This window comes from Podarcis raffonei, chromosome 10 (assembly GCF_027172205.1).
Source record: "Podarcis raffonei isolate rPodRaf1 chromosome 10, rPodRaf1.pri, whole genome shotgun sequence".
Lineage (NCBI taxonomy): Eukaryota > Metazoa > Chordata > Lepidosauria > Squamata > Lacertidae > Podarcis > Podarcis raffonei.
The window spans coordinates 73,144,103-73,171,661 of record NC_070611.1 but is presented as its reverse complement, the minus strand read 5'-3'; the positions used below and the strand labels follow the sequence as shown (position 1 = coordinate 73,171,661).

Below are 27,559 nucleotides of genomic sequence, written 5' to 3'. Positions count from 1 at the left end.
GACAGATCTAGAGGAGACTATAAAATGCACGATCCCATTTCACAGATCTCAGGAGTCTCTTCTTCTTTATTTCTCTCTCCTCAGGTGCCGATGGGACGCGTCACTTTCTTCCACCTCTCCATTTGGGGCTTCCTGATTGCCTGCTCCTTTCTGCAAGGTACATCCCAACTGGGCTCCACAAACCTGGACTGGGAGAAGCCAAGCAGATAGCAATCCTTAGGAGAAAAGGCATGGCTCATGAGGCAAATCCTAGTAATATAGATTTGAAACATCAGAGGACGAAATGGGGGCACCAAGGCTCCCTTCCTTCCTTCCTTCCTTCCTTCCTTCCTTCCTTCCTTCCTTCCTTCCTAATGGATTGGTTTTCACCTATTACATTACAATACAAATGTACCAAAGCCAGCACCATTTCCTCCCCATCCCCCCCATACATTTACATTTATATTTCCTCGATCCATCATATTATTCTCTTCTCCCTCCTCCCACTTCCCTCCGCCCCCACTCAATTTCCTCCACATTATACAATTTACAATAATCTTTGCATTCTACAGTCTTCTCAAGTCATCTATAAGTTCTTATTATCTTTCCTTACTAATTTTTCTTCCATCCAGTACTTCACATTTTAATTTAGGCATATTAGCATATCTTTTTTTGAGCAATATTTTGCCAACCAAGGCTCTTTTTCAGCCAGAATTTCCAGTTTCAACCCTCAGTCCTGGGTGAACATCCCCCTCCTGCTAATAATCTGGATTGTGGATTCATTTCGTAGAGATCTCCTCCCCAAACTGACCTTTATAATGTTTTCCCTCTTCTCTGGCAGGGACAGAAGCATCAGGCTGCCCTCAGAATTGGTTCGGCTTTCATGGACATTGTTATTTATTAAGAAAAGTGAAGCGGAACTGGAATGATGCAGAGGTAAGGAGAGATTCTCGGAAGCCCTGTGTTGCAAATTCCTCAAGACACCATGTTTGGTGTCAGAGAGACAGATAGGCACACCCATGCAGAACTTCACTAGTGATCTCCCTTCCCTGTTGGTGCATAAGACCTGCTTGGTGATGTAAAAAAATACAATATATTAGGGGAAAACACTTGCAAAAAAAAATGTGTTTCTTAGAGGAAACTTGCAACAAAGTGCTGGTGAATTTTCATGAGGATTAAAAAAAAAACCCACCCCCACCCCCAAAACTGATGTAGAAATGTGGGGTTGTGAAAAGGAGAAACTGGGGGAATCAAAATGGAGAAAGGAGAAATCAAAAATTTCCATGAGGACTTCTTCTTTAATAAACCAATCAAAGGGATGTGGAAATCTGGTGGCGCTAAACTTAATGTTGGAAAAATGAGAAATTGGGGGAAATCAAAACAGACAGTTTCACCTCCACCTAGTAAGCACACAAAGAGCACCTGTTGAACCAGGGAAAGGATTCTAAGTACACCTGCCCTCCATTTATTCCCCACCTCGGGTCTCTCTTTCTGGCCTCAGATGCCATCTTTGAGAGAAGCAGAACCAATAACTGTCTTGATCACACTGCTTAGTATATCCCTGGCACCTGGTACTGCAGATCCATCCATGGTTGTGAGGTCACAGTGATCTACACAAAAATCTTATCGTTGTGCTGTGGTCCTTGCACAATCCTGCTTGGGAAATCTTACAGGAGCCGCTCGATGCAGCTAGGCAGCTCACCTGCAGGGTAAAACCCCTTATTCTTTTCTCTCCCAGGCAGACTGCCAAAGGTTTGGGACTGACAGCCACCTGGCCTCCATCCTTAACTGGGAAGAGCACAGGTCTATAGCCAGTGCTATAGTACAAGGCGAAGACCCTGGATTCCACATCTGGATTGGGTTGTTCAGAGTCAAACGCGGTGGGAGGGTAAGTAAAGGAGGCAGCCTCTGCTTTTCATTTGCCTCTGGCAGGAAACATCAGCCTGCAAGCACACAGAGGAGCAGTCCAGAAGACGAGAGCTCTGAATTCCACGGCTGCTGCATCAACCTTTAAAACAAAAAAGTTCCTAAGGCTTGTTCAGCTAATACACACTGGACTTAAGGTTGTCATGCACTCGCTAACTGGCATATACCTTCCAACATTTCTCCTGTGATATTAGGGACATCCTATCCCATTATTGTTGGGATGCGAGTGGCGCTGTGGGTTAAACCACAGAGCCTAGGACTTGCCGATCAGAAGGTCGGTGGTTCAAATCCCCGCGATGGGGTGAGCTCCCGTTGCTCGGTCCCAGCTCCTGCCAACCTAGCAGTTCGAAAGCACCTCAAAGTGCAAGTAGATAAATAGGTACCGCTCCGGCGGGAAGGTAAACGGCGTTTCCGTGCGCTGCTCTGGTTCGCCAGAAGCGGCTTAGTCATGCTGGCCACATGACCAATAAAGCGAGATGAGCGCCGCAACCCCAGAGACGGCCACGACTGAACCTAATAGTCAGGGGTCACCTTTACCTTTTATTCCATTATTATTATCAGTGCTTTTTTCCTGGGGGGACGCAGGGGTACGCATACCCCTAAACATTTTGTGAATCTAAGTTTGGCCTCATTGAGGGGCAGTGAAGAGTTGGACACGACTAAACAATTAAACAACAACAAAATTTCAATATGAGTAGGAGAATGAGAGTACCCCATAACATTTCCTTTAGAAAAAAGCAGGGATGATGATGTTGATGATGTTGATGATGGTGGTGATTTACACCCCTCCCCATCTGACTGGATTGCCCCAGCCACTCTGGGCAGGTTCCAACAAGTATGAAACATAACAGGGCTGCCATCAGATGTTTTCTAAAAGTTGTAGAGTTATTTATATCCTTGGCTTGGGGAGTGGGGAGTCGCTTAACTCCATACCCTCCGGCATTTCTTCGATGAATGTCCTAAGGGATGTCCTAAGGCAGGGGTCAGCAAACTTTTTCAGCAGGGGGCCGGTCCACTGTCCCTCAGACCTTGTGGGGGGCCGGACTATAATGGGGGGGGGAATGAGTGAATTCCTATGCCCCACAAATAAACCAGAGATGCATTTTAAATAAAAACACACATTCTACTCATGTAAAAACATGCTGCTTCCTGGACCATCTATGGGCCAGATTTAGAAGGCGATTGGGCCAGATCCGGCCCCCGGGCCTTAGGTTGCCTAGGTAAAGGTAAAGGGCCCCTTGACCATTAGGTCCAGTCGTGGCCGACTCTGCCGTTGTAGCGCTCATCTCGCTTTACTGGCCAAGGGAGCCGGCATACAGCTTCCGGGTCATGTGGCCAGCGTGACTAAGCCGCTTCTGGCGAACCAGAGCAGCGCACGGAAACACCCTTTACCTTCCCGCCGGAGTGGTACCTATTTATCTACTTGCACTTTGAGGTGCTTTCGAACTGCTAGATTGGCAGGAGCAGGGACAGAGCAACGGGAGCTCACCCCGTCACAGGGATTCGAACCACCGACCTTCTGATCGGCAAGTCCTAGGCTCTGTGGTTTAACCCACAGCGCCACCCGCGTCCCTTATTTAGGTTGCCTACCCATGTCCTAAGGAAAAGCGGGACATTCCAAGATCAGTGGCGTGGGATCAAATAAGGAAACAGGGACATGGAGGGTCTGAAGTAGCCAAATGGATATAGCTACACTGCGGTCGGGCTCTCTCCTGCCTCCCATCCCAAGAGTCCTTGATGTTCCTTGGAGGCTCGCTCTGCTGCTCCTGTAGATTCTGCTGCCCGAGGCTGACATGGCCCCATGTGTGGGCCACAAAAGTCTTGGTGGTCTCTTATCCTCAGAGCTATCCACTTGTATGTGTGGTGTAGTGGCTAAGAGCGGTAGACTCGTAATCTGGTGAACTGGGTTCGCGTCTCCACTCCTCCACATGCAGCTGCTGGGTGACTTTGGGCTAGTCACACTTCTCTGAAGTCTCTCAGCCCCACTCACCTCACAGAGTGTTTGTTGTGGGGGAGGAAGGGATTGTGAGACGCTTTGAGACTCCTTCGGGTAGTGATAAAGTGGGATATTAAATCCAAACTCTCCTCCTCCTCCTCCTCCTCCTCCTTGAAATAGGTTTGGGGTCCTGAACATCTGAATGTTTTATTTCTGCTTGAGAATTAGGGAGGACATCAAAGGGCCCTGGTTCTTCCTCAGCTGAGACCCTGTCTCTTTTGGTTGTCTCCACAGATTACAGTGTGGAAATGGACCGATAGTGCTGTGGTCAACTATATGCCCTGGGGGCCTGGACAGCCTTCCTACTCTCACAATCAAGAATTCTGCATTGAGTTGTACGGCGCAGGTGAGGAAGAGGGTTCCAGGATCTTAAATTCTATGGGGTTTCTGGGAGGGCTTCCTTGAACCTTGTTTCCATGCTTCTGATAACAAGTTATTCATGTTTTGCCTGCTAAGAAAGAAAGAAAACAGAGTCAACAATGTGAACCCAAGAACTGTGTCCACCTCGCGGGACATTTTGTGGCAGATTGACCAGGCTGGTTAGGAGGAAGACTAGCTAGACTGGGTCATAGGTGGGCAACTGGATCAGACATGGGGATGGGATGGTCACCTCACCCCCTCACTTCTATGGGCCAACTTTTGACAGGGTTAGACATCTTTACATGCTCCTCACCTGACATGATACTTGATACCAGGGGTAGGAGAGGTGGACATGGTTTGGCCAACATGACCTTGTAGGCTAAATGGGAAACCTAGTAGGCCAAATCTGGCCTGCAGATTTCTGGTTCTCCACAGATATCATAGGTGGTCCTACTCTGCTTCCTTCTGTCTCCTGGAGCCCTCACCACAAAACAGCAGTACTGTATATTGTCCTCTGAGGGGTGGGGAATCTTCAACCTTTCTCCTGTCACTGGGTGAAATTTATTTATGCCCCCCACCAGACCTGGGCTGTCTTTCTCCAAAACAGCCTTAGGGGGACCGTGAGGTTTGTATGAAATGAAGATAAAAGTTTCCTAAAAGAAAAATGAAAAGTTCTGCGTTACTAGCATAGAAGCAGCAAGTCATAGAATTGTAGAGTTGGAAGGGACCCACTGGGTCAAGTCACTGACCAGATAACTGTGGCCGCATGACTTGCGACTCACAAGTTAGAGCAGGGGTCCTCAAACTTTTTAAACAGGGGGCTGGTTCACTGTCCCCCAGACACTGTTAGGGGCCGGACTATATTTTTTTTGGGGGGGGGGATGAACGAATTCCTATGCACAGTGCACTTATTTTATTTCTAGTGCACACAAAAACAGGAAAAACAATATAAAATTTAAAATGGAGAACAATTTTAATAAACATAAACTTATAAGTATTTCAATGGGAAGTATGGGCCTGCTTTTGGCTAAGGAGATGGTCAATATCTGGTTACATATTTGTCACTGCTAGTCGTAGCAAGTGTTCATCAGAGAGGATCTGTGCCAAGTACGACCAATTTGAACTTTTATACAGTGGTACCTCGGGTTACATACACTTCAGGTTACAGACGCTTCAGGATACAGACTCCACTAACCCAGAAATAGTACCTCGGGTTAAGAACTTTGCTTCAGGATGAGAACAGAAATGGTGCTCCGGCGGCCCGGCGGCGGCAGCAGGAGGCCCCATTAGCTAAAGTGGTGCTTCAGGATAAGAACAGTTTTAGGTTAAGAACGGACCTCCAGAACGAATTAAGTTCTTAACCCGAGGTACCACTGTACGCTGATTTTCAAGGTCACTGCTGAAATGGGCAAGTATGCACTTAAAAGCATTCTCCAAGAACTACTCAGCACTACTGAATACGAGAGAGAGAGAGAGAGAGAGAGAGAGAGAGAGAGAGAGAGAGAGAGAGAGAGGAGGGATGCAGGAAGGAGCAAGCTACCACAGTTGGGTGAACGCCAGCTTCAGTGCTGAAGGCAAAGCAGACTCTCGCTGGAGAGATTGAGCTGTCCCACTGCAACTAGACACAGCCTTTGGTTTGCACGGTTACATAAACAAAGATAAGAGGCTCCGAGGGTCCTCTTCGCTGCCTCCTGCCTTGCAGCTAGTGAAGAGCACTTGGCGGGAGAGAGGTCTTCGATGAAGGACCCCCAACAGTCAGAAGCGAGAGGAATGCGGACACCTCTCCACGGGGCTGCTGGCCTTACCTGGCCAGTATAAAGTAAGTAGCACATAAGCAGCACACAAAGTGCTACCAAACCATTCTACTTCCAAATCTTATATTAATAATCCAAAAATTGAGAGAGCTAGGTACAAGATCATCTACAGAAGCCACAAAGAGAGATCTCATTCCAATTGTGTCCAAAAGGAAGATTCAGTCTTTAAAGTTCCTTTAGCCAGGCTCCTGTAGATATCAACAAAGGTAAGTTTGATCAAATGAAGTGTCAGCGATGTTACGCACAAGAGTTAGACAGGGTGCCAGCGTTTGTCACCTGTTTCTAACTCTTGTGCCTAACATCACCGACACTTCGTTTGATCAAACTTATCCTCGTTGATATCTAACCCTTGAGCACAACATCACCGACACTACAGCTCCCATCTCCCTGCAATGGATTATGGGATAGTGGGAAGGGGAAGGGGGCATGGCCGAACCGAGTCTGCTTTCACGGTGCATTGTGGGAAACACTGCGCCGGGTTTACCTCATCGCACGGAAACTGACTGAGCGGGCGGCCTGCGGGCCAGATTTACGAGCCTGGCGGGCCGCATCTGGCCTGCGGATGGTAGTTTGAGGACCCCTGAGTTAGAGTGTGGCAATTATTAGCCAAAAGCAGTGTCTACATGGTCGCAAACCCTGAATAGGCCAAGTTTAACAATCCCCAAATCTACTCAAATGCAAAATTTCAGTTTATATACAGCTCGGAGCATTTTCTTTTCACATTCATAGCCGTGTAGGACACAGCCAGGAACAGAGTACTGCAAAAGGTATTCAGGGTGACCGGCAAAGAGCTGTGGTATCATAATTTGCATACCAGTTTGAATCCTGCTCCCTATTACTCTCAACTCGGAGGCTTATGAGACTGTGTGTGCGTTGTTTTTTCTTTAAAAGATGCCCGATTTTTAAAGATCCATTCAAATCTTAACCCTCCCAGTTAAGTGGGCAGGTTAATCTATATACCTAATGTATCTGTGGGTATACAAATTTAATAGATAATTATAATATCACAACAAAATGATCAGTTACAAATTCAGCTTAGATCAGATTAGATCAATACGCAAAATTAAGTGGGCATGGACTATAATGTCAAACTGATTTTTAAAAGTTCACGATCAAGAAGCCCACATTTACTTACTTGCTAAGAAGAAAGCAAAGCACGTCAAAACTAACATTGCAAGGGTTGGACTTGGGGTCCCTAGGGATCCCTTCTGACTCTACTTTCTCTGATCCCGGGACAGCCCCTCTTTCAACTGATCCATTTTGGTTTCCCAGTTTAGAAGGATGAGCCGGGAGGAGGTGACGAAGGGCAGTGACTTCTAATGCTTCTCCTTCCCTGTTTTTCTAGAATACATGTTCTGGGAAGACAATAGTTGCGAGGCAGAGAACTATTACATCTGTAAAATCCCAGTGTCGTGGTATTCGGACAAGGGTTCGGCAAAATGAGTGCCTTGGAGAACGAGGATTAAGGCCCTTCCATGGAGGCCCAAGACCTTCTGTCCCAACTGCAACACCCCACCCCAATTCTGCAGCAGCTCCTACATTCATGAGAAATCAATAAAGAAAGTCTCCTCCATGCCTGCCTCTGTCTCCTTGTGTCTGTTCGTGGCGCTGCTTGCCAGGGATGCCAGAGGGGTCCGTCAGCTGCAGAGGCAGACACAGCGCACATCAATTTCTTTGAGCATATCTGGAAGGGAAGCGAATCCATGAGAACATGGGAATGGCCTGCTGGATCAGGGCCATGGCCCCCTCTGGTCCAGTGTCCTGTTCTCACAGTGAGTGGCCAGTGTCAGGAGCTCGTCCAACACTCGACTAGGACCCTGGCAGAGACACATGCCCGACTGGCATGTTCTCTCCCTCCTGGTCGATCGTTCGGGAGCTTCAAAAGCTTTCTTCACTTCCGAACATCACAGCGACCAATGCCAACAGACATCGGCACACTTAGGGATCTGCAGAGTCGTCACAGATTGCGTAACAGAGCTCAGCAACTCAGCATTTTGGCTAATCTACTTTGTTTACATATAAGCACACACGGAGCACTGCAACATGGCTCCCTCTCTCTCTAGCATCAGACAGCAAAGAGAAAAAGAACAAAGGACAATAGTCCCACTTCACGAAACACAATAACACAAACATCCTGTCTCCGTCACTTCCCACTCTGTGGAGTCAAAACCTACACCGTCATGTGATAGACAACAATCCCATGACTGCAATCAAGGAGCAGGAATTCTAACAGCCAGAGGCCCAATAGGAAACCAGCAAGCGGCATCTGAACACAAGACCGTTCTCCCCTCCTGCTGTTTCAAGCAACTGTGATTTAGAAGCATGGCTGCCTCCAACTGCGGAGGTCAGAGCAGAGCCATCGTGTCCATCCCTAGCCCTCTCCTCCATGAGTTTGCCTAATGCTTGTATTATTTTTATTTTTTATTAAAGTTATAAAATTATCCGTAATTGGAACAAACGCCAATAATTTAAGACTTTGGAAAGTTAAAATGGCAACAGGCTAAAAGCAAGGTTAAAACTTGCACCAGCTTCCCAAACAACTGGGTGGGCTTCTCAATAATAATAATAATAATAATAATAATAATAATAATAATAAAAGGTAAAGGGACCCCTGACCATTAGGTCCAGTCGCGGACAACTCTGGGGTTGCAGCGCTCATCTCGCTTTATTGGCCGAGGGAGCCGGCGTACAGCTTCCGGGTCATGTGGCCAGCATAACTAAGCCGCTTGTGGCGAACCAGAGCAGCGCACGGAAACGCCGTTTACCTTCCCGCCAGAGTGGTACCTATTTATCTACTTGCACTTTGACGTGCTTTTGAACTGCTAGGTTGGCAGGAGCAGGGACCAAGCAACGGGAGCTCATCCTGTTGCGGGGATTCAAACCGCCAACCTTCTGATCAGCAAGCCTTAGGCTCTGTGGTTTAACTCACAGCGCCACACATGTCTAATAATAATAATAATAATAGTAATAATAATTTATTATTTCTACCCTGCCCATCTGGCTGGGTTTCCACCGCCACTCTGGGAGCTTCCAACAAAAGATTTAAAATACATTAAAACATCAGTCATTAAAAACTTCCCTAAGCAGGGCAGCCTTCAGATGTCTTCTAAAAGTCAGGTAGTTGTTTATGTCCTTGACATCTGATGGGAGGGCGTTCCACAGGGCAGGTGCCACTACCGAGAAGGTCCTCTGCCTAGTTCCCTGTAAGTTTGCTTCTCACAGGGAGAGAACTGCCAGAAGGCCCTCGGAGCTGGACCTCAGTGTCTGGGCTGAATGATGGGGTGGAGATGCTCCTTCAGGTATGCTGGGCCTTCAGGAATCCTTCAGGTATATGCTTCTTTAGGTATACTATTTTTAGCAGGCACAGAAAGGTGAAGGCTCTTGCCCAAGTGGAACGGGTGATTATGTGGCACTGGTTAACTGTGCCAGTTGCACTGATGGATGCAGCCGAGTGGGCCTTTGTGGGGCTAGGGGATCTAGGAGGTAAACTTATAGCTAACTAATTGCAGGGTCCAGTTGCCTCTTAAAGAACTCAGACGAGAAACTGCAAAATGGTTCCAGAATGTGCTGGTCTACAAAGGAAGTCCAGTTATCATTGGATTCCCACTCTAAGTCCCACATCATCCTGGCTCTCTCCCGCTTCATGTTTCCCACTTTGGGAACCCTTTTCAAACGTCCCAGATCTTGCAGAGGATCTCACAGAACTGCAGCACAAAGATTACCCCAGCTGCGGCGTGTACTGATAGCATTGTGCGATGAATACCTTCGCAAAGGGAGCCGTCTACTGATGGCTATCTCCAATCGGCTACTCATGGTTCAGAAACTTGATGCCATCAGGAAGTCACGCCATGCACCAGGGGGCCTAAAGTCCCCAGACCAGCTTGCAATCTGGCCACTAACTTCCTCAAGCCATTAAAAACCAAAGCAAGGTGAACTTTGCAAGGTGCAATTACCTCTCATCACCGTTCACTGCCTCGGTTCCCCAGACTCCCCTTCCTGCAAAATTTAGTCAATTGGGCTTTGGTTGGGCAGGGGGAATCTCCCCTCCTCGCACACAGTTGCATTGATGTCCTGGATTGTTTTGCAATTATTTTGTTAGGTTTCTGTTGTGCCACTGTGCAGTTCTTGGAGTCACAAGACTCTGTTGACATTCCAGACAGTTGGAAGTCTCACAGGAGATGGGAGACGGATGTTGATGTTACTGGTTTCCTGTTTCTTTGTCCTGTTGTTTTCTGTCTCTCACAGAGAGCAGATGCATATTCTTTTCTGTCCTACGTAGCTAGAAATAAAGTAGCAATGTAGCACATATTTCTGGCTCCTTCTGATGCTGTCTGAGTACTCTGCGCAATGGAGAGCGTGCCTGAAGTCTCATTCAAAGGCTTAGGTCGTTAATCACCGTCAGAGGAGAGCCTGGATGGGTTCCGAAGATACGAGGAGGAGTAGCAATTACAGCTCAGTCGTATGGAGGTTCTGACATATTTGTGGTAGGGGTGGTGTCGGTTCCCTCCCCCGGTGGCAGCCAAAAAAGCAGATAACACAAAGAGTCCTTACCATGTAATTTATTCAGTATTCACAGAGAGAGACAAAGGAATGTAGTCTCTAAGCCATGATGGTGTTGCTCCAAGTCCAACCCCCCTACGTCATCCCTATTCTACGTCACCCCTGCGCCGGCTAATCTGAGCTTTCTGCCTCTGAACTTTCTGTTCTCCTACTCTCAATACACGCCTGGTCCTGGGAGAGGGAGGATCAGGAATGCTTTCTAGAGACACTGAGTCTGTCAGCTGTCTCCCCCCTGCTGCTTCTTCCTGCTGTTCATCTTCCAATATTTCTCAGGTTCTCCCCTCTGCAGCTTCTGAACTATGCCCTTCTGCAAACCACTGTTTTAAATCTATACTGTTCTCCTGTTCTTGGGAAGGTTCAGGAGAAGGAGGGGGGCCTGACGTCAGGGAACATTCATTGAGTTTTGCCATCTAGGGCAAGTATGGGGGAAGCTAGTATCTTCCAAGTGGGGTTGGACTTGAAAACTCCCATTAGCCCTGGCAACTCACAAAGTGAATGGTCGGGGATGATCAGGGCCGGATTTAGGTTCCTAGCGTCATAGAAGCAAAAACAGGGGTCACCGAAACGAGTCTTGTCGCTGCAGGTAGCAAGACTGGAGCAGGGCCAGATTTGGGTTTGATGAGCCTAGGACTTGCAGATCAGAAGGTCGGCAGTTCAAATCCCTGTGATGGGGTGAGCTCCCGTTGCTCGGTCCCTGCTCCAGCCAACCTAGCAGTTTGAAAGCACCTCAAAGAGCAAGTAGATAAATAGGCACCACTCCAGCAGGAAGGTAAACGGCATTTCCGTGCACTGCTCTGGTTCGCCAGAAGTGGCTTAGTCATGCTGGCCACATGACCCGGAAGCTGTACGCCGGCTCCCTCGGCCAATAAAGCGAGATGAGCGCCGCAACCCCAGAGTCGGCCACGACTGGACTTAACGGTCAGCAGTCCCTTTACCTTTACCTTTAAGCTACTGAAGGTAATGGGGCCCTTGATATGTCCAGCTGCCCTTTGTCAACAACAAACGGTTGCTGTTTTTTGTGTTGAATGTATGCTATATGGTAATTTATGGACCTAATAGGTATCTCAAGCCATTTGCACATGCTGTCATGCAACCAGGCCATGCAGAATGTAGGCACCCTGTATATAGAAAGGAGGAAACCAGTGATATTTTAGGGAGCAGGCTAGCAGGCAGGGCCCATGACTTATATCAGGCGTAGGCAACCTTTGGCCCTCCAGATGTTTTGGCCTAAAATTCCCATCATCCCTAACCACTGGTCCTGTTAGCTAGGGATCATGGGAGTTGTAGGCCAAAACATCTGGAGGGCTGAAGGTCGCCTATTCCTGACTTACATCATAGGAGCCGACACAACACAAAACACGGTTGCTGTAGGTAGGTTTTATTTTATTTGTTTTTTACCTTATATTTTGGAAATGTACATCCAGGGTTTTTTTCCCTTTAGATTTTTTTGGGGGGACCCCAAGAGAGAGGGGCCCTAAGCTATAGCTTGTTTAACTTATACGTAAATCCAGCACTGGGGATGATAGGAGTTGTATTCCAGAGACATGCGGGGCATGGAGCAAACCATCAAGCTCATATTAACTCAGCCTTCGCCAACCCGGTGCCAACTACTGCCATCAGTTGGCTGGGGCAGAAGCAATCAACTCTCCCCTCTTGCGGTTTCCAGAAACTGATATTCGGAATCATTGCTACTTCTGAGTATGGAGGCATCCTGGCTAGGAGCCACCGAGTGCTCTCTCTGTGATGGCCTGGGCCTCGGGCTCAGACTCGGAACCAGAGGAGTCTCTTTTTTTAAAAAAAAAATATTTTTTATTAAACAGTTTTTATAACCACACAAACATAACATAAAAACAACAAATACATAAACAAACAAAAACAGGAACAAAACAAAAAACAAGTACCATTTCATATCTTAATTTCTTATACCTTTCTTCCCCGACTTCCTCATGCCTCCCTTTTCTGTATTCCCGATTCTAATCAATTACTCAGCAAATCTTCCCTTATTTTACTTTAAATTTAAGCTAATCTTCCTTATTCTCCTTGTCTTAACCATTGCTAATAGTAACCATTTACTTTCCAGTCCAACATCATTCTAACTTTCATTAATTTTGTAATATTTCTTTAGATAGTCCTTGAACTTTTTCCATTCTTCTTCCGCTGCTTCTCTTCCCTGGTTTCGGATTCTGCTCGTGATTTCTGCCAAGCCCATGTAGTCAATCACCTTCATCTGCCATTCTTCCAGTGTGGGTAGATCCTGTGTCTTCCAGTACTTTGCAATGAGTATTCTAGCTGCTGTTGTAGCATACATAAAGAAAGTTATATCCGTCTTTAACACCCCTTGGCCGACAATACCCAAGAGAAAGGCCTCTGGTTTCTTAGGGAAGGTATATTTAAATACCTTTTTAAGTTCATTATAGATCATTTCCCAGAATGCCTTAATCTTCGGGCACGTCCACCAAAGGTAAAAAATGTGCCTTCCTTTTCTTTACATTTCCAACATTTATTATCAGGCAAATGGTAAATCTTTGCAAGCTTGACTGGGGTTATGTACCACCTATAGATCATTTTCATAATATTTTCTCTTAAGGCATTACATGCCGTGAATTTCATCCCGGTGGTCCACAACTTTTCCCAATCAGCAAACAAAATATTGTGACCAATGTCCTGAGCCCATTTAATCATAGTTGATTTAACCGTTTCATCTTGTGTATTCCATTTCAGCAGCAAATTGTACATTTTTGACAAATTCTTAGTACTGGATTCTAACAATTCAGTCTCCAATTTTGATTTTTCCACCTGGAAGCCAATTTTACTGTCCAATTTAAACACTTCATTTATTTGGTGATAGTGCAACCAATCTCTCACCTTCCCTGGAACCAGAGGAGTCTCAGTCTGCACCGGATCCTTTGCCTCAGGCGGCAGCTGAACCAAATCTGGGGCCTGATCCTGAAGAGTCCCAGTCTGCACAGGTCCCCCGGCAACAAACACCAGCTGGGCCGAGTCAGGGGCCTGAGCCTGCCCTGGCTCCAGATGTGGGGATGACCTTGTTACCTCCAGCTGGGCCGTCACTTACAGCTGCTCCACTACCAGTTGGGTCAGGGGAGGCTGAGGTGGCCTCTGGGTCTAGTAACCCACCAACATCTCCGGAGTTGCAGAGACTGAGGTCTGAGAGAAGGAGAGACCTGAGTACTCGCAGGAGGAGTGCTCGCCTTCGGGCGAGACAGGGAGGTGAGTCACTGTCGTTACCCCGACAGAGATAAAAGGCTGGTGGACCCACCCCAGGTTGTTGGAGCAACGTTGCTGTTTGACAGAACCTGTTTGTGATCCTGTGCCTGACCTTGCCTGGTTTCCTGCCTTGACCCTGTCGGACTGACTCCAAGTGGAACCCTTGGATTCGGGGCCAGACCTGGACTGTGTTACTCGAGTTACCCCCGGGCCCAGCACACTCTCCTCCTCTGGGAATTGGTCCAATCCTCTTTCAAAGCTATCCAAGTGGCGGGCAAACCTGCCTCCTGATGGAGGGAATTCTGCAGGTTAACTCTGTGCCATGTGAAGAAGGACTTTCTGTCCTCTGTCCCAAGTCTGCCAACGTTCAGCTTCGTCAGATGTCCTGGATTTCTAAAGGTTATCGGAGAAGCTATAAGAACTTCTTAAGCTTGGGCACGCTTAGTTTGGTCATGTAACCTGCAAGGACGAAGGGATCCAATTTCCTGTGTTCTTGCTGTGCCCATTTCCTTCCTCGCTCCGGGGGCACTGCTCAACCATGCAAGCCCTGAAATAAAAAATACTACCTGAGTTTGGCTGCGGGCTGAGCCACAGCGGTTGTGCCTGACGTCTGCCACCCGGGGAACATTTGCTCACTCACCTGTGTGGCTTCACTTCCCCTAAGAAGGACGGCATTTTGCAGCGGAGAGAGACGTGCAACAGGCAAGTGAAACCCCTTCGCACCCTTTTTGCACCCTCAGGGGAAGCACTTTGAAAGAACAGGTGCTCCCCAAAGGTTGCTGGAAGGACAAGTCGGTTTGGATAGACGTTCTGCAAAAGGCGCTCATCTCAGCTTTTGTTCCTCTTGTTCCTTCCTTCCTCTCTCCACCACCCAAGGTCCTGATCCTGATGTCTCCGATCTCCTGCTTCCACTGTGTCCTCCTGGGTCTCCTGGCCACTGGCTTCTTCCCGCGAGGTGAGTCCCCCTTTCTAAAGCCCTCAGAATCCAGCCCATGCTACACAAAGCAAACAAATCACAAATTTGAAGAGCTCAGAGGGAACCCCCAGTGGTCATCTAGCCCAACCCCCCTGAAATACAGGAACCGCAGCTAAATAATCCCTGAGAGAAGGCTATCCAGACATGGGAACCATCAGTCTCCCCAGGAATCGAGTTCCATTTACTGGTCCAGGACTAGCACGGCTTCTCCCGAGATCCCTGCACTGCCCAGGGTTGGGCTAGATGACCTTTGGGGGGGGTCACTTCCAAGGCCACCATTCTGTCATTCCTGACTCATGTGTAATAGAGACATGGAGCTGGGTATTGCCAGCACACTGTAAGCTGCCCCATTCCTCTTGGGGTGTCCCTTCTGTGGGCACTGTTTGGGTCGGGGAAACTATATATATATATGTTGTTGTTGTTGTTTAGTCGTTTAGTCATGTCCGACTCTTTGTGACCCCCTGGACCAGAGCACGTCAGGCACCTCTGTCCTCCACTACCTCCCGCAGTTTGGTCAGACTCATGCTGGTAACCTCGAAAACACTATCCAACCATCTCGTCCTCTGTCGCCCCCTTCTCCTTGTGCCCTCCATCTCTCCCAGCATCAGTGTCTTCTCCAGGGAGTCTTCTCTTCTCATGAGGTGGCCAAAGTACTGGAGCCTCAGCTTCAGGATCTGTCCTTCCAGTGAGCACTCAGGGCTGATTTCCTTAAGAATGGATGCGTTTGATCTTCTTGCAGTCCATGGGACTCTCAAGAGTCTCCTCCAGCACCAAAATTCAAAAGCATCAATTCTTCGGCGATCAGCCTTCTTTATGGTCCAGCTCTCACTTCCATACATCACTACTGGGAAAACCATGGCTTTAACTATACGGACCTTTATTGGCAAGGTGACGTCTCTACTTCTCAAGATGCTGTCTAGGCCAGTCATTGCCCTTCTCCCAAGAAGCAGGCGTCTTTTAATTTCGTGGCTGCTGTCACCATCTGCAGTGATCATGGAGCCCAAGAACGTAAAATCTCTCACTGCCTCCATTTCTTCCCCTTCTATTTGCCAGGAGGTGATGGGACCAGTGGCCATGATCTTAGTTTTTTTGATGTTGAGCTTCAGACCATATTTTGCGCTCTCCTCTTTCACCCTCATTAAAAGGTTCTTTAATTCCTCCTCACTTTCTGCCATCAATGTTGTGTCATCTGCATATCTGAGGTTGTTGATATTTCTTCCGGCAATCTTAATTCCAGCTTGGGATTCATCCAGCCCAGCCTTTCGCATAGAATCATAGAATCATAGAGTTGGAAGAGACCACAAGGGCCATCGAGTCCAACCCTCTGCCAAGCAGGAAACACCATCAGAGCACTCCTGACATATGGTTGTCAAGCCTCTGCTTAAAGACCTCCAAAGAAGGAGACTCCACCACACTCCTTGGCAGCAAATTCCACTGTCGAACAGCTCTTACTGTCAGGAAGTTCTTCCTAATGTTTAGGTGGAATCTTCTTTCTTGTAGTTTGGATCCATTGCTCCGTGTCCGCTTCTCTGGAGCAGCAGAAAACAACCTTTCTCCCTCCTCTATGTGACATCCTTTTATATATTTGAACATGGCTATCATATCACCCCTTAACCTCCTCTTCTCCAGGCTAAACATGCCCAGCTCCCTTAGCCGTTCCTCATAAGGCATCGTTTCCAGGCCTTTGACCATTTTGGTTGCCCTCCTCTGGACATGTTCCAGTTTGTCAATGTCCTTCTTGAACTGTGGTGCCCAGAACTGGACACAGTACTCCAGGTGAGGTCTGACCAGAGCAGAATACAGTGGCACTATTACTTCCCTTGATCTAGATGCTATACTCCTATTGATGCAGCCCAGAATTGCATTGGCTTTTTTAGCTGCCGCGTCACACTGTTGGCTCATGTCAAGTTTGTGGTCAACCAAGACTCCTAGATCCTTTTCACATGTAGTGCTCTCAAGCCAGGTGTCACCCATCTTGTATTTGTGCCTCTCATTTTTTTTGCCCAAGTGCAATACTTTACATTTCTCCCTGTTAAAATTCATCTTGTTTGTTTTGGCCCAGTTCTCTAATCTGTCAAGGTCGTTTTGAAGTGTGTTCCTGTCCTCTGGGGTGTTAGCCACCCCTCCCAGTTTGGTGTCATCTGCAAATTTGATCAGGATGCCCTTGAGTCCATCATCCAAGTCGTTGATAAAGATGTTGAATAAGACCGGGCCCAAGACAGAACCCTGTGGCACCCCACTAGTCACTCTTCTCCAGGATGAAGAGGAACCATTGATGAGCACCCTTTGGGTTCGGTCAGTCAGCCAGTTACAAATCCACTGAGTGGTAGCATAGTCAAGACCGCATTTTACCAGCTTCTTTACAAGAATATCATGGGGCACCTTGTCAAATGCCTTGCTGAAATCAAGGTAGGCTACATCCACTGCGTTCCCTTCATCTACCAGGCTTGTAATTCTGTCAAAAAATGAGATCAGGTTAGTCTGACATGACTTATTTTTCAGAAATCCATGCTGACTATTGGTGATCACAGCATTCCTTTCCAGGTGCTCACAGACTGTTTGCTTAATGATCTGCTCCAGAATCTTCCCTGGTATTGATGTCAGACTGACTGGGCGGTAATTATTTGGGTCCTCTCTTTTCCCCTTTTTGAAAATAGGGACAACATTTGCCCTCCTCCAGTCTGCCGGGACTTCGCCTGTTCTCCAGGAATTCTCAAAGATGACTGCCAGTGGTTCTGAAATCACATCTGCCAGTTCTTTTAATACTCTTGGATGCAGTTCATCTGGCCCTGGAGACTTGAATACATCTAGACTAGCCAAGTATTCTTGTACTATCTCCTTAGTTATTCTGGGCTGTGTTTCCTCTGCTGAATCATTTGCTCCAAATTCTTCAGGTCGGGCATTGTTTTCTTTATCGGAGAAGACTGAGGCAAAGAAGGCATTGAGGAGTTCAGCCCTTTCTGTGTCCCCTGTTTGCATTTCACCATCTTCTCCTCTGAGTGACCCCACTGTTTCTTTGTTCTTCCTTTTGCTACGAACATACCCATAAAAGCCTTTTTTGTTGCTTTTAACCTCTCTAGCAAGCCTGAGTTCATTCTGTGCTTTAGCTTTTCTGACTTTGTGTCTACACGTGCTGGCTATTTGTTTGAATTCCTCTTTGGTGGTTTCCCCCCTTTTCCATTTTTTGTACACATCCTTTTTTAATCTTAACTCATTTAAAAGTTCTTTAGATAGCCACCCTGGCTTCTTTAGGCACCTTCCATGTTTCCGTCTCATTGGTATTGCCTGAAGTTGTGCTTTTACTATCTCCCTCTTAACAAACTCCCAGCCATCATGAACTCCCTTTCCTTTTAGTATTACTGTCCATGGGATCTCACCCAGCACTTCCCTAAGTTTTATGAAGTCGGCTTTCTTAAAGTCGAGAAATTGAGTCCTAGTATGCTTGGCTGCTCCTTTCCGCTGTATAGTAAACTTCAGAAGAGCATGATCACTCGCGCCTAATGATCCTTCCACTTCTACCCCACTAACCAGGTCATCAACATTGGTTAGGACCAGATCTAAAATGGCTGTTCCTCTTGTAGCTTCTCCCACTTTCTGGACAATGAAGTTGTCTGCAAGGCCAGTGAGGAATCTGTTTGACCTTATGCTCTTGGCTGAGTTTGACATCCAACAAATATCCGGGTAATTGAAGTCCCCCATTACTACTATCTCCCTTCCTTTTGCATGCTTGGCCATCTGTTCCAGGAAGGCATCATCTATGTCCTCCGTTTGGCTTGGGGATCTATAGTAAACTCCCACAATGAGGTCACTGTTATTCTTCTCTCCCTTAATTTTGACCCAAATGCTCTCACTTTGGCTTTGAGGTTCTAAATCTTGGATCTCTTCACAGGTATACACATCCCTGACATATAACGCCACTCCTCCTCCTTTCTTGTCTGGTCTGTTTCTCTGAAATAGATTGTATCCCTCCATTATTACATTCCAATCGTGGGACTTATCCCACCAGGTTTCAGTGATGCCTATTATGTCATATTTAGTTTGCTGTACCAAGAGCTCAAGCTCATCTTGTTTATTTCCCATACTTTGCGCATTAGTGTACAGACATTGAAGTCCATTAATCATTCCCCCGTGTCTCTTATTTAAGGATTTTTTCCTCCCACCACTAGGTCTGCGTGCTGTTTGCTCCATTCGGTCTATGACATTTGGATGATCATCTTCATCAATTGATAGACTCCTACCTTCAGGAGCACTGTCTCCCTCCCCCACATTAGTCAGTTTAAAGCCCTCCTGATGAGGTTTCTGAGATTTTTTGCAAAAACATTCCTACCAACCGTTGTGAGGTGCAGCCCATCACTTGCCAGAAGTCCATCTTCAAGAAACTGCATTCCGTGATCTAAGAATCCAAACCGTTCCTGTTTACACCATTTGCGAAGCCAGTTGTTCACTTCCACTATTTTTCCCTCTCTCCCTGGGCCACGTCGTTCAACTGGGAGGACAGATGAGATGACAATTTGTGCATTTAATTGCTTCAATTTCCTGCCCAGAGCCTCGTAATCTCTTTTGATCTTCTGGAGGCTATTGCTTGCAGTGTCATTGGTTCCCACATGAACCAAGAGGAAGGGGTATTTGTCAGTGGGTTTTATGATTCCTTGCAGTCGTTCAGTTACATCTTGGATCTTAGCCCCGGGGAGACAGCACACTTCCCGAGACATCTTGTCAGGCCCACAGATCACTGCTTCTGTTCCCCTCAGTAGGGAATCCCCTATCACCACTACACGCCTCCTCTTAGGTCTGGTCGGGGTTCTTCCGTGAGCTGTCCGTTCCAAGGTCGCCTGCACATTCCCTGAAGACTGCCTTTGCTGCTCGTCTTCATATACCTGATCGACTGTAATGAGGGAGAGATCCTCAAATGGAGTCTGCTCTTCGTCTTCCATGCTAGGGGAAAGGACCTCAAAGCGATTGCGTATTTCTAAACAATCAGAGCGAACCCTGGGCCTCCTACTTCTTTGAGTCACGTTTCTCCATATATCTGGCTCCTGTGTTGGTGAACTAGCCTCCTTCTCAGGGGAGTCCCCTGTCTCCTCCTTGGTGGAGACGGTGTGCTCTGTTGCTTCCAAGAAGAGCTCCAGCTCTCTAATTCTTTGGAGCGTAGCTACACGTTCCTCCAGTTGCTGGACTTTGTCTTTTAAGAGGGCAATCAACATGCAATTGCTGCAGGTAAAGCTGCCTGCAACCTTTGGCAGGATGGCAAACATTGCGCAGGAACCACAGGCGACTGCAGCTGTTCCCTCACCCTCCATCTTGAGAAGGTGTCGTTGGGGGTGACTACAGCGGTCCTCCATCATAAAAAGCGTGAAGACAGGACAAATAAATCCCCCCAAATAAACCTATATCTCCCCCAACAAACGTTTGAGACTAGCTCCCCTAGTATTCTGCGTATAAATTAAATAAGCAGGGAGACAAAATACAGCCTTGTCGTACTCCTTTCCCAATTTTGAACCAATCAAAATATATATATAAAGGTTTATTTAAACATACCATTTTCAACAGTAATTAAACATATTTTTACATCTTACTCAATTTTTTTGACTTCCATCAGTCCTGTCTGAAAACTTTCCAACTTAATCTCTTAGTATACATTTCTTATTTTCCCTGTTGCGTTTAAAACTCATAACCAATATCTCTGTTCTTTATCTGCTTTGCAGCACTTCATATATTCCTCCTTACAAAACTTCTTGTGGTCCTACTACCGTAATTTGTTGGCTACAATTGCTTTTCAAATAGTTCAAATCTACTTCTTCCAATCTTCTGTAAATCTCTGGCCCCGCAGGTTTCGAATCCTTCCTGTCCTTTTGTCCAATTCTGCATAGTCCATTGTTTTCGTCTGCCATTCTTCAGTTCGGGGAAACTATTTCCACCCCTCTCGTTCCGGCATTGTGCCCCTGACTATGTTTCTGTGCCCCACATACAGGCACCGAGGCGGTTGAGTGTCCCACCGGCTGGCTGCTGCATGGAGCCTACTGCTATGGAGTCTTCAGCACTAAATTATCCTGGAAAGATGCTGATGTAAGAGGGATGTTATTGTTGCTTGGAAGGCACCGAAACTCATCTCGAGAGATGCTTGCGAGCAGAAAAGGGTCAGGCAGGAGGAGCTGCGTCAAGCAAAGGCCTTTGTTAGAAACACAGCGGCCTTATGATGGCCACATGGTCTATGGTTTGCTCCAAGGCAGCGTCCACAGCCCTCCCTGCCCTATTTCATCCTCGCAACCAGTGCCATCTTTCCCATACAGCTTAGTGGTTCGTTGCACCAGGGCGATGGCCTCTCAAGGGCGCCCCAGCGAGTAGGGGAGCTGCGTGGCTTTGCCGGTGGCCACGGTCGTTCAGCCCAGACACCGAGGTCCAGCTCCGAGGGCCTTCTGGCAGTTCCCTCACTGTGAGATTACAGGGAACCAGGCAGAGGGCCTTCTCGGTGGTGGCGCCCACCCTGTGGAATGCCCTCCTATCAGATGTCAAGAAAATAAACAACTACAGTGGTACCTCGGGTTACAGATGGTTCAGGTTACAGACTCTGCTAACCCAGAAATATTACGTCGGGTTAAGAACTTTGCTTCAGGATGAGAACAGAAATCGTGCGGCGGCAGCAGGAGGCCCCATAAGCTAAAGTGGTACCTCAAGTTAAGAACAGTTTCAGGTTAAGTTAGGGCAGGGCAGGGTTGAGACTAGCAGATGACCAGGTGAAATCCACTTGGCGGCTTCCCATTAAACACCGAAGCTCCGTCCCTTCCTCCTAGAACATGGGTTGGTAAACTAAGGGCCATGCGCCGGATCAGGAACAATTGCCTTCTGAATCTGGCCTGTGGACAGTCCGGGAATTGCCGCGTGGATCGCCAGTGCATGCGTTCTTTCCCTCTCCCTCCCTCCTTCTCCCATGATGGCGGCAGCGCCTCCTCCCCCCCCCCGGCTTCTCCTCGCCCTGCCTAGAGGAGGAAGGGGGCTGGGCTTTGTTGGTGCCAGCAGCAGCAGCAGCAGCAGCCCTCAGGCAGCCGCCATTTTAAGCAGCCCCTCTCCGGAGCCCTTTTGTGCGCTGCTCAGCGTCCCTCCGCCGCCACCGCCAGCCCTTGCCGCTCGCAAGACACAGGTAAGCAGCCACTGGGGCTCATGTGCTCTCGCATCATTCCCCCCCAAAAAAAAATATAGTCCAGGCCCCCACAGGGTCTGAGCAACAGTGGAGTGGCCCTCTGCTGGAAAAGTTTGCTGACCCCTGTCCTAATAGGTAAAGGGACCCCTGACCATTAGGTCCGGTCGTGGCTGACTCTGGTGTTACGGTGCTCATCTCGCTTTACTGGCCGAGGGAGCCAGCATATAGCTTCCGGGTCATGTGGCCAGCATGACTAAGACGCTTCTGGCAAATCAGAGCAGTGCACGGAAATGCTGTTTACCTTCCCACCGGAGCAGTACCTATTTATCTACTTGCACTGGTGTGCTTTCGAACTGCTAGGTTGGCAGGAGCAGGGACCGAGCAATGGGAGCTCACCCCGTCGCGGGGATTTGAACCGCCGACCTTCTGATCGGCAAGTCCTAGGCTCTGTGGTTTAACCCACAGCGCCACCCACGTCCCCTTTTCCTTAGGACATCCTTATTTTCGTCGGAGAAATGTTGGAGGGTATGGAGTTATGTGACCCCCTCCCAAGCCAAAGAGATAAGTAGGTTGGGTATATTTAGCCTGGAAAAGCTGTTGAGCTTTTGTTTGGGCAAACTTTTTTTTAAGGAAAATCACCCAAAAAATCTACACGGGTTGCCCTAGGCCCTGGTTCCCCCCGACATTTTAAATGATTTTCGGAAATTCTGCCCCGGCGCTATTTCCGGCAGACGGATCCTGACACTAATACAGGAACACCACAGGGATGCGTACTCAGTCCGCTCCTTTATATTCTCTACACGTACGACTGTGTCGCTACTCACCCTAGTAATAGGGTTGTCAAATTTGCAGATGACACAACCGTGATTGGGCTCATCCCTGAAAGGGAGGGCGAAACGGATTATAGAGATGAGGTGGAGCGGCTGACAGAGTGGTGCAGAGCTAACAACTTGCTCATAAATACAAGGAAGACAAAGGAGCTTGTGGTGGACTTCAGGAGACAGAAGAGCAATGTCCAGCCACTTTTGATTGATGGGGTCTGTGTGGAGAGGGTAACAACGTTCAGATTTTTGGGCATTGAATTACAAGAGGATCTGTCCTGGAGTGTCAACACAAGGGGGCTTGTGAAGAAGGCGCAGCAGAGACTGTACTTTTTGAGAATTCTAAGGAAAAACCATCTTCCGCAGAAACTGCTGCTTGCCTTCTATCATTGTGCCATTGAGAGCGTGCTCACTTATGGCTTATGTGTGTGGTACGGAAGCTGTACTACCTAGGACAGGATGGGGTTGTGCAGAGTTGTTAAGGCAGCAGAGAACATTGTTGGCTGCCCACTCTCCACCTTAGAGCAGATTTATGCCACAAGGTGCCATAGGAAGGCACTGGACATAGTAAAAGATCCATCGCATCCTGGTCACTGTCTCTTCGAGCTCCTGCCGTCGGGACGGAGATACAGGAGGATGAAGACAAGAACGAGCTGTCTTAAGAACAGCTTCTTCTCCAGAGCGATCTCGGCCCTGAATGGGAAGCCTGGACTTTGAAAGTCATCTAATCTTCCTTGCTGTACTATACTGTATTGTTTTAATTAGTGTTTTTATGGAGCAGTCAAGTAATTTCGTTGTCCCTGAGAGGGGGCAATGACAATAAAGATATTATTATTATTATTATTATTATTATTATTATTATTATATGTGTGGGAAATCTGAGACATATGGCAGACCTACTTAAAAAAAAGAGTGGTGTGTGCCGTTCGTGGCTTCTTCAAGCGTGCAACAGTGAGCTACAAATCCAATAGTAATGAGCCCTGCTTTTTCTCGGACCAATTCAGGAGGACTGCATGGCTTACAACAAGCGAGGACACCTGGCCTCCATCCTCTCCTCGTCTCAGGGTGCGATGATCAGCAGCCACCTTCAGACCCTGGAGGACGAAGAGGATTTTCCGACCGGTATCTGGATTGGAATGCACGACCCCAACAAGGTGAATGTACAATCCCAGACCTGCAGACCCCTCTCTGCCAAAGCCCCACAGAGTAGAAGGCGTGGGTCAGAGAAGGCAGGAGCAGGGAGATGTGAGAAAGCCAAAGAGGGGCACCAGGGATCATCATCATCATCATCATCATCATCATCATCATCATTTATTATTTATACCCCGCCCATCTGGCTAGGTTTCCCCAGCCCCTCTGGGCGGCTTCCAACAAAGTATTAAAATACAGTGGTCTGTTAAACATTAAAAACTTCCCTAAACAGGGCTGCCTTCAGATGTCTTCTACATGGTTGTTTATTTCCTTGACATCTGACAGGAGGGAGTTCCACGGGGCGGGTGCCACTACCGAAAAGGCCCTCTGCCTCTTTTCCAGGCTAAACATACCCAGCTCCTTCAACCGATCCTCATCAGGCTTAGTTTCCAGGCCCTTGATCATCTTGGTCACCCTCCTCATCACACCTTCAAGCTTGTCAGCATCCTTCTTAAATTGTGGTGCCCAGAACTGGACACAGTATTCCAGGTGTGGTCTGACCAAAGCAGAATAGAGTGGGACTATGACTTTCCTTGATCTGGACACCAGACTTCTGTGGTTGCAGCCTAGAATAGCATTAGCTTTTTTTGCTGCTGCATTACGCTGTGGGCTCATGTTAAGCTTGTTGTCCACCAAGACCCCCAGTTCCTTGCTGTGAGGATTAAAGAGGGATGAGAATTATATAAGCATCCCTCAGCTCCTTGGAGGAATGGTGGCATACATATTAAATAATAACAGTAATAATAATAATAACAATAATAATAATATCCATCATCATCTTTGCAGAAGGGATATTGGAAATGGGCAGATCTTTCGATACTGAACTATTCACCTTGGAGTAAAGAGGAGGTTTTGCCTGAACCTGGTACCCCGACAAAAGGAGGCTGCGTCTACCTGTCTGCCAGAACAGGTGAGGAGGTGCTCAGGCAACCGGGAGTCAAGGATCTCACCCCAGGGACATGTGGGGAGCAGGTGTCCCACAAGCCCCCTTCACTCCTTTCTCAATCAAAAGTCAAGTGTACCAACTCTGGCCAGTCTCATCATTTTCTGCTGGCAAAGGGGGGAACTCAACTACGACCCCCGTGGCTCTGTGTGTGAATCAGGCCAAAGTGGGACTATCTAGTCCATTGTCCAGATTCCCCCAAATGCACCTCTGTCCCCACATTTCTACAGCAATCTGCAATGACCTTTTTTTTAAAAAAATCCTCATTAAAATCCGCCAGTGTTTCACTGCACACTTCCCCCAATAAACACATCTCGGGGTGCAAGTTTTGACTAAGGCACATATTCCCCCCCCCCCCCGCAAGCAACCTCCCCTAATATAATGCACTTATACTTTTCACCAATGCGTTGGCTTTTATGCGCAGTTGTGCATTTTTGTAAAATTTCCGGATTGCCAGCTTCAGATTAAATGTGATTTCCGAAGGATAGCTGTGTTTTGGTTCTCGTATAGCGTTGGAACGTGAAAATTTGATAGTTTCGCTTTTAAACGTGAGCTGGATTGAATTTCTCCCTCGTCCATATCTATAAGCACCAGCAAAACTCTGTTCCTCGGGGCACATCAGTGCTTGGAAGGAGGGGAACTTCTCCTCTACGTTTTCGAGCACAATTCAAAGTGTTGGTGCTGACCTTTAAAGCCTAAACGGCCTCGGTCCTGTATACCTGAAGGAGCATCTCCACCCCATCGTTCAGCCTGGACACTGAGGTCCAGCTCCGAGGGCCTTCTGGCGGTTTGTTCGCTGTGAGAAGCCAAGTTACAGGGAACCAGGCAGAGGGCCTTCTCGGTGGTGGCACCCGCCCTGTGGAACGCCCTCCCACCAGATGTCAAAGAGGAAAACAACTACCAGACTTTTAGAAGACATCTGAAGGCAGCCCTGTTTAGGGAAGCTTTTAATGTTTAACAGACTACTGTATTTTAGTGTTCTGTTGGAAGTCGCCCAGAGTGGCTGGGGAAACCCAACCAGATTTGCAGGATATAATTAATAAATTATCATTATTATTGTCCTCTGGGTGAATCGTAGAGTCGTAGAATTGGAAGGGACCCCAAGTTTCATCTAGTCCAACCCCCTGCAATGCAGGAATCTCAACCAAAATATGCATTCACTGTCAAGGGCAGTGTAGGTAGAGACAGTGTCTGCCTTACTTTGCTCATATCTTCTTCTTTTTTAAAAAATGAACTTTATTATACATCAATTAAGATCAGTTTAGGGAAAGGTAAAGGGACCCCTGACCATTAGGTCCTGTCGCAGACGACTCTGGGGTTGCGGTGCTCATCTCGCTTTACTGGCCGAGGGAGCCGGCGAACAGCTTCCGGGTCATGTGGCCAGCAGGACTAAGCCGCTTCTGGCAAACCAGAGCAGCGCACGGAAACGCCGTTTACCTTCCCGCCGGAGTGGTACCTATTTATCTACTTGCACTTGGACGTGCTTTCGAACTGCTAGGTTGGCAGGAGCAGGGACCGAGCAACGGGAGCTCACCCCGTCACAGGGATTTGAACCGCTGACGTTCCGATCAGCAAGCCCTAGGCTCTGTGGTTTAAGTTTACATATTAGTAATAACATTCAACTTAGACAGTACAAACAACACACTACACATATTACAACATAAACACACCACACACACCATTGACACTAACTTCCGATTCCTTTCATTGTGCTATTTTACGTTTTGTTAATCTATACACATTTCATTATCATTATTTTAGTTTCCATTTCTTCCAACTGATTTTATTATATACTTTCTTTATGTTTTATGGTTCATTCTATGTCTGCCAGGAGGTTAGCATTATCACAGTAATTTCTAATGTATTCTTTTTAAAATTATCCAATCTTTATTAACTTTTTGTATTGAGTTTCTTCTTATTCTCCCTGTCATCTTTGCGAATTGTAAACATCCAATCATTTTCCCTCGCCAGTGCGTTTCGGCGGGGATGTTGTCCCTTTTCCGGTTCTTAGCTATTAGAATCCTAGTCGCTGTGGTTACATACATGAAAAGGGGTATCAGATTTTACTTTATTTCAGTGGGCATTATCCCTAACAGGAAGTTTTTTGGGGGGAATGAAAATTTAAGAATCTTCTTAAGTTCATTATATATGGCATCCCAAAATCCTCTTATTCTTTTACACTCCCACCACATGTGCATAAATGTACCTTTGCTCATATCTTCCAGATTTTGCAAAATTTCACATTGCACCATGCTCAGAAAAGATGAGGTACATGTGCAGGATGACGTTCGGGTGAAAGCAGCTGTCTGACTGTGTCTGCAAAGGACCCCTGGCATCAGAAAAGCAGCATTTGGAGAGTCCTTGGACAAGAAAACCGGCAAAGAATGGCCCCTTCCCAACTCCAGCACACCAGGCCCCTCTCCTTATCATCATGGGGGTTATGGTGAGGCAAACTGGCTCCTGCTGAACCCAATAAACCATGTTTTGGCCATTCAACCGCTGACTCCTTTCTGTCCTGCAGACAAACTGGGGATGGGGAGACAGAGGGGAAGGGGGTTGCGGTGGGGACGGACCACCCCGGGGTGTCTTCGCTGAGAGGAGTGGCATTCAGCGTGCCACCTTGTTACAGT

At 47.4% G+C, this 27,559-nt stretch overlaps 1 protein-coding gene across 1 annotated transcript; it reads left to right on the top strand.

Moving 5' to 3' along the window:
• The first annotated feature begins 90 nt into the window (after nt 1–90).
• On the top strand, nt 91–27,425 carry LOC128422521 (C-type mannose receptor 2-like). The gene is made up of 10 exons (XM_053406614.1): nt 91–157; nt 821–915; nt 1,718–1,867; nt 4,136–4,247; nt 7,421–7,490; nt 14,601–14,815; nt 20,808–20,902; nt 23,800–23,949; nt 24,773–24,896; nt 27,155–27,425. Exons 1-10 carry the CDS (start codon nt 91–93, stop codon nt 27,223–27,225), a joined length of 1,149 nt encoding a protein of 382 aa, XP_053262589.1. The 3' UTR covers nt 27,226–27,425.
• Nucleotides 27,426–27,559: the final 134 nt, after the last annotated feature.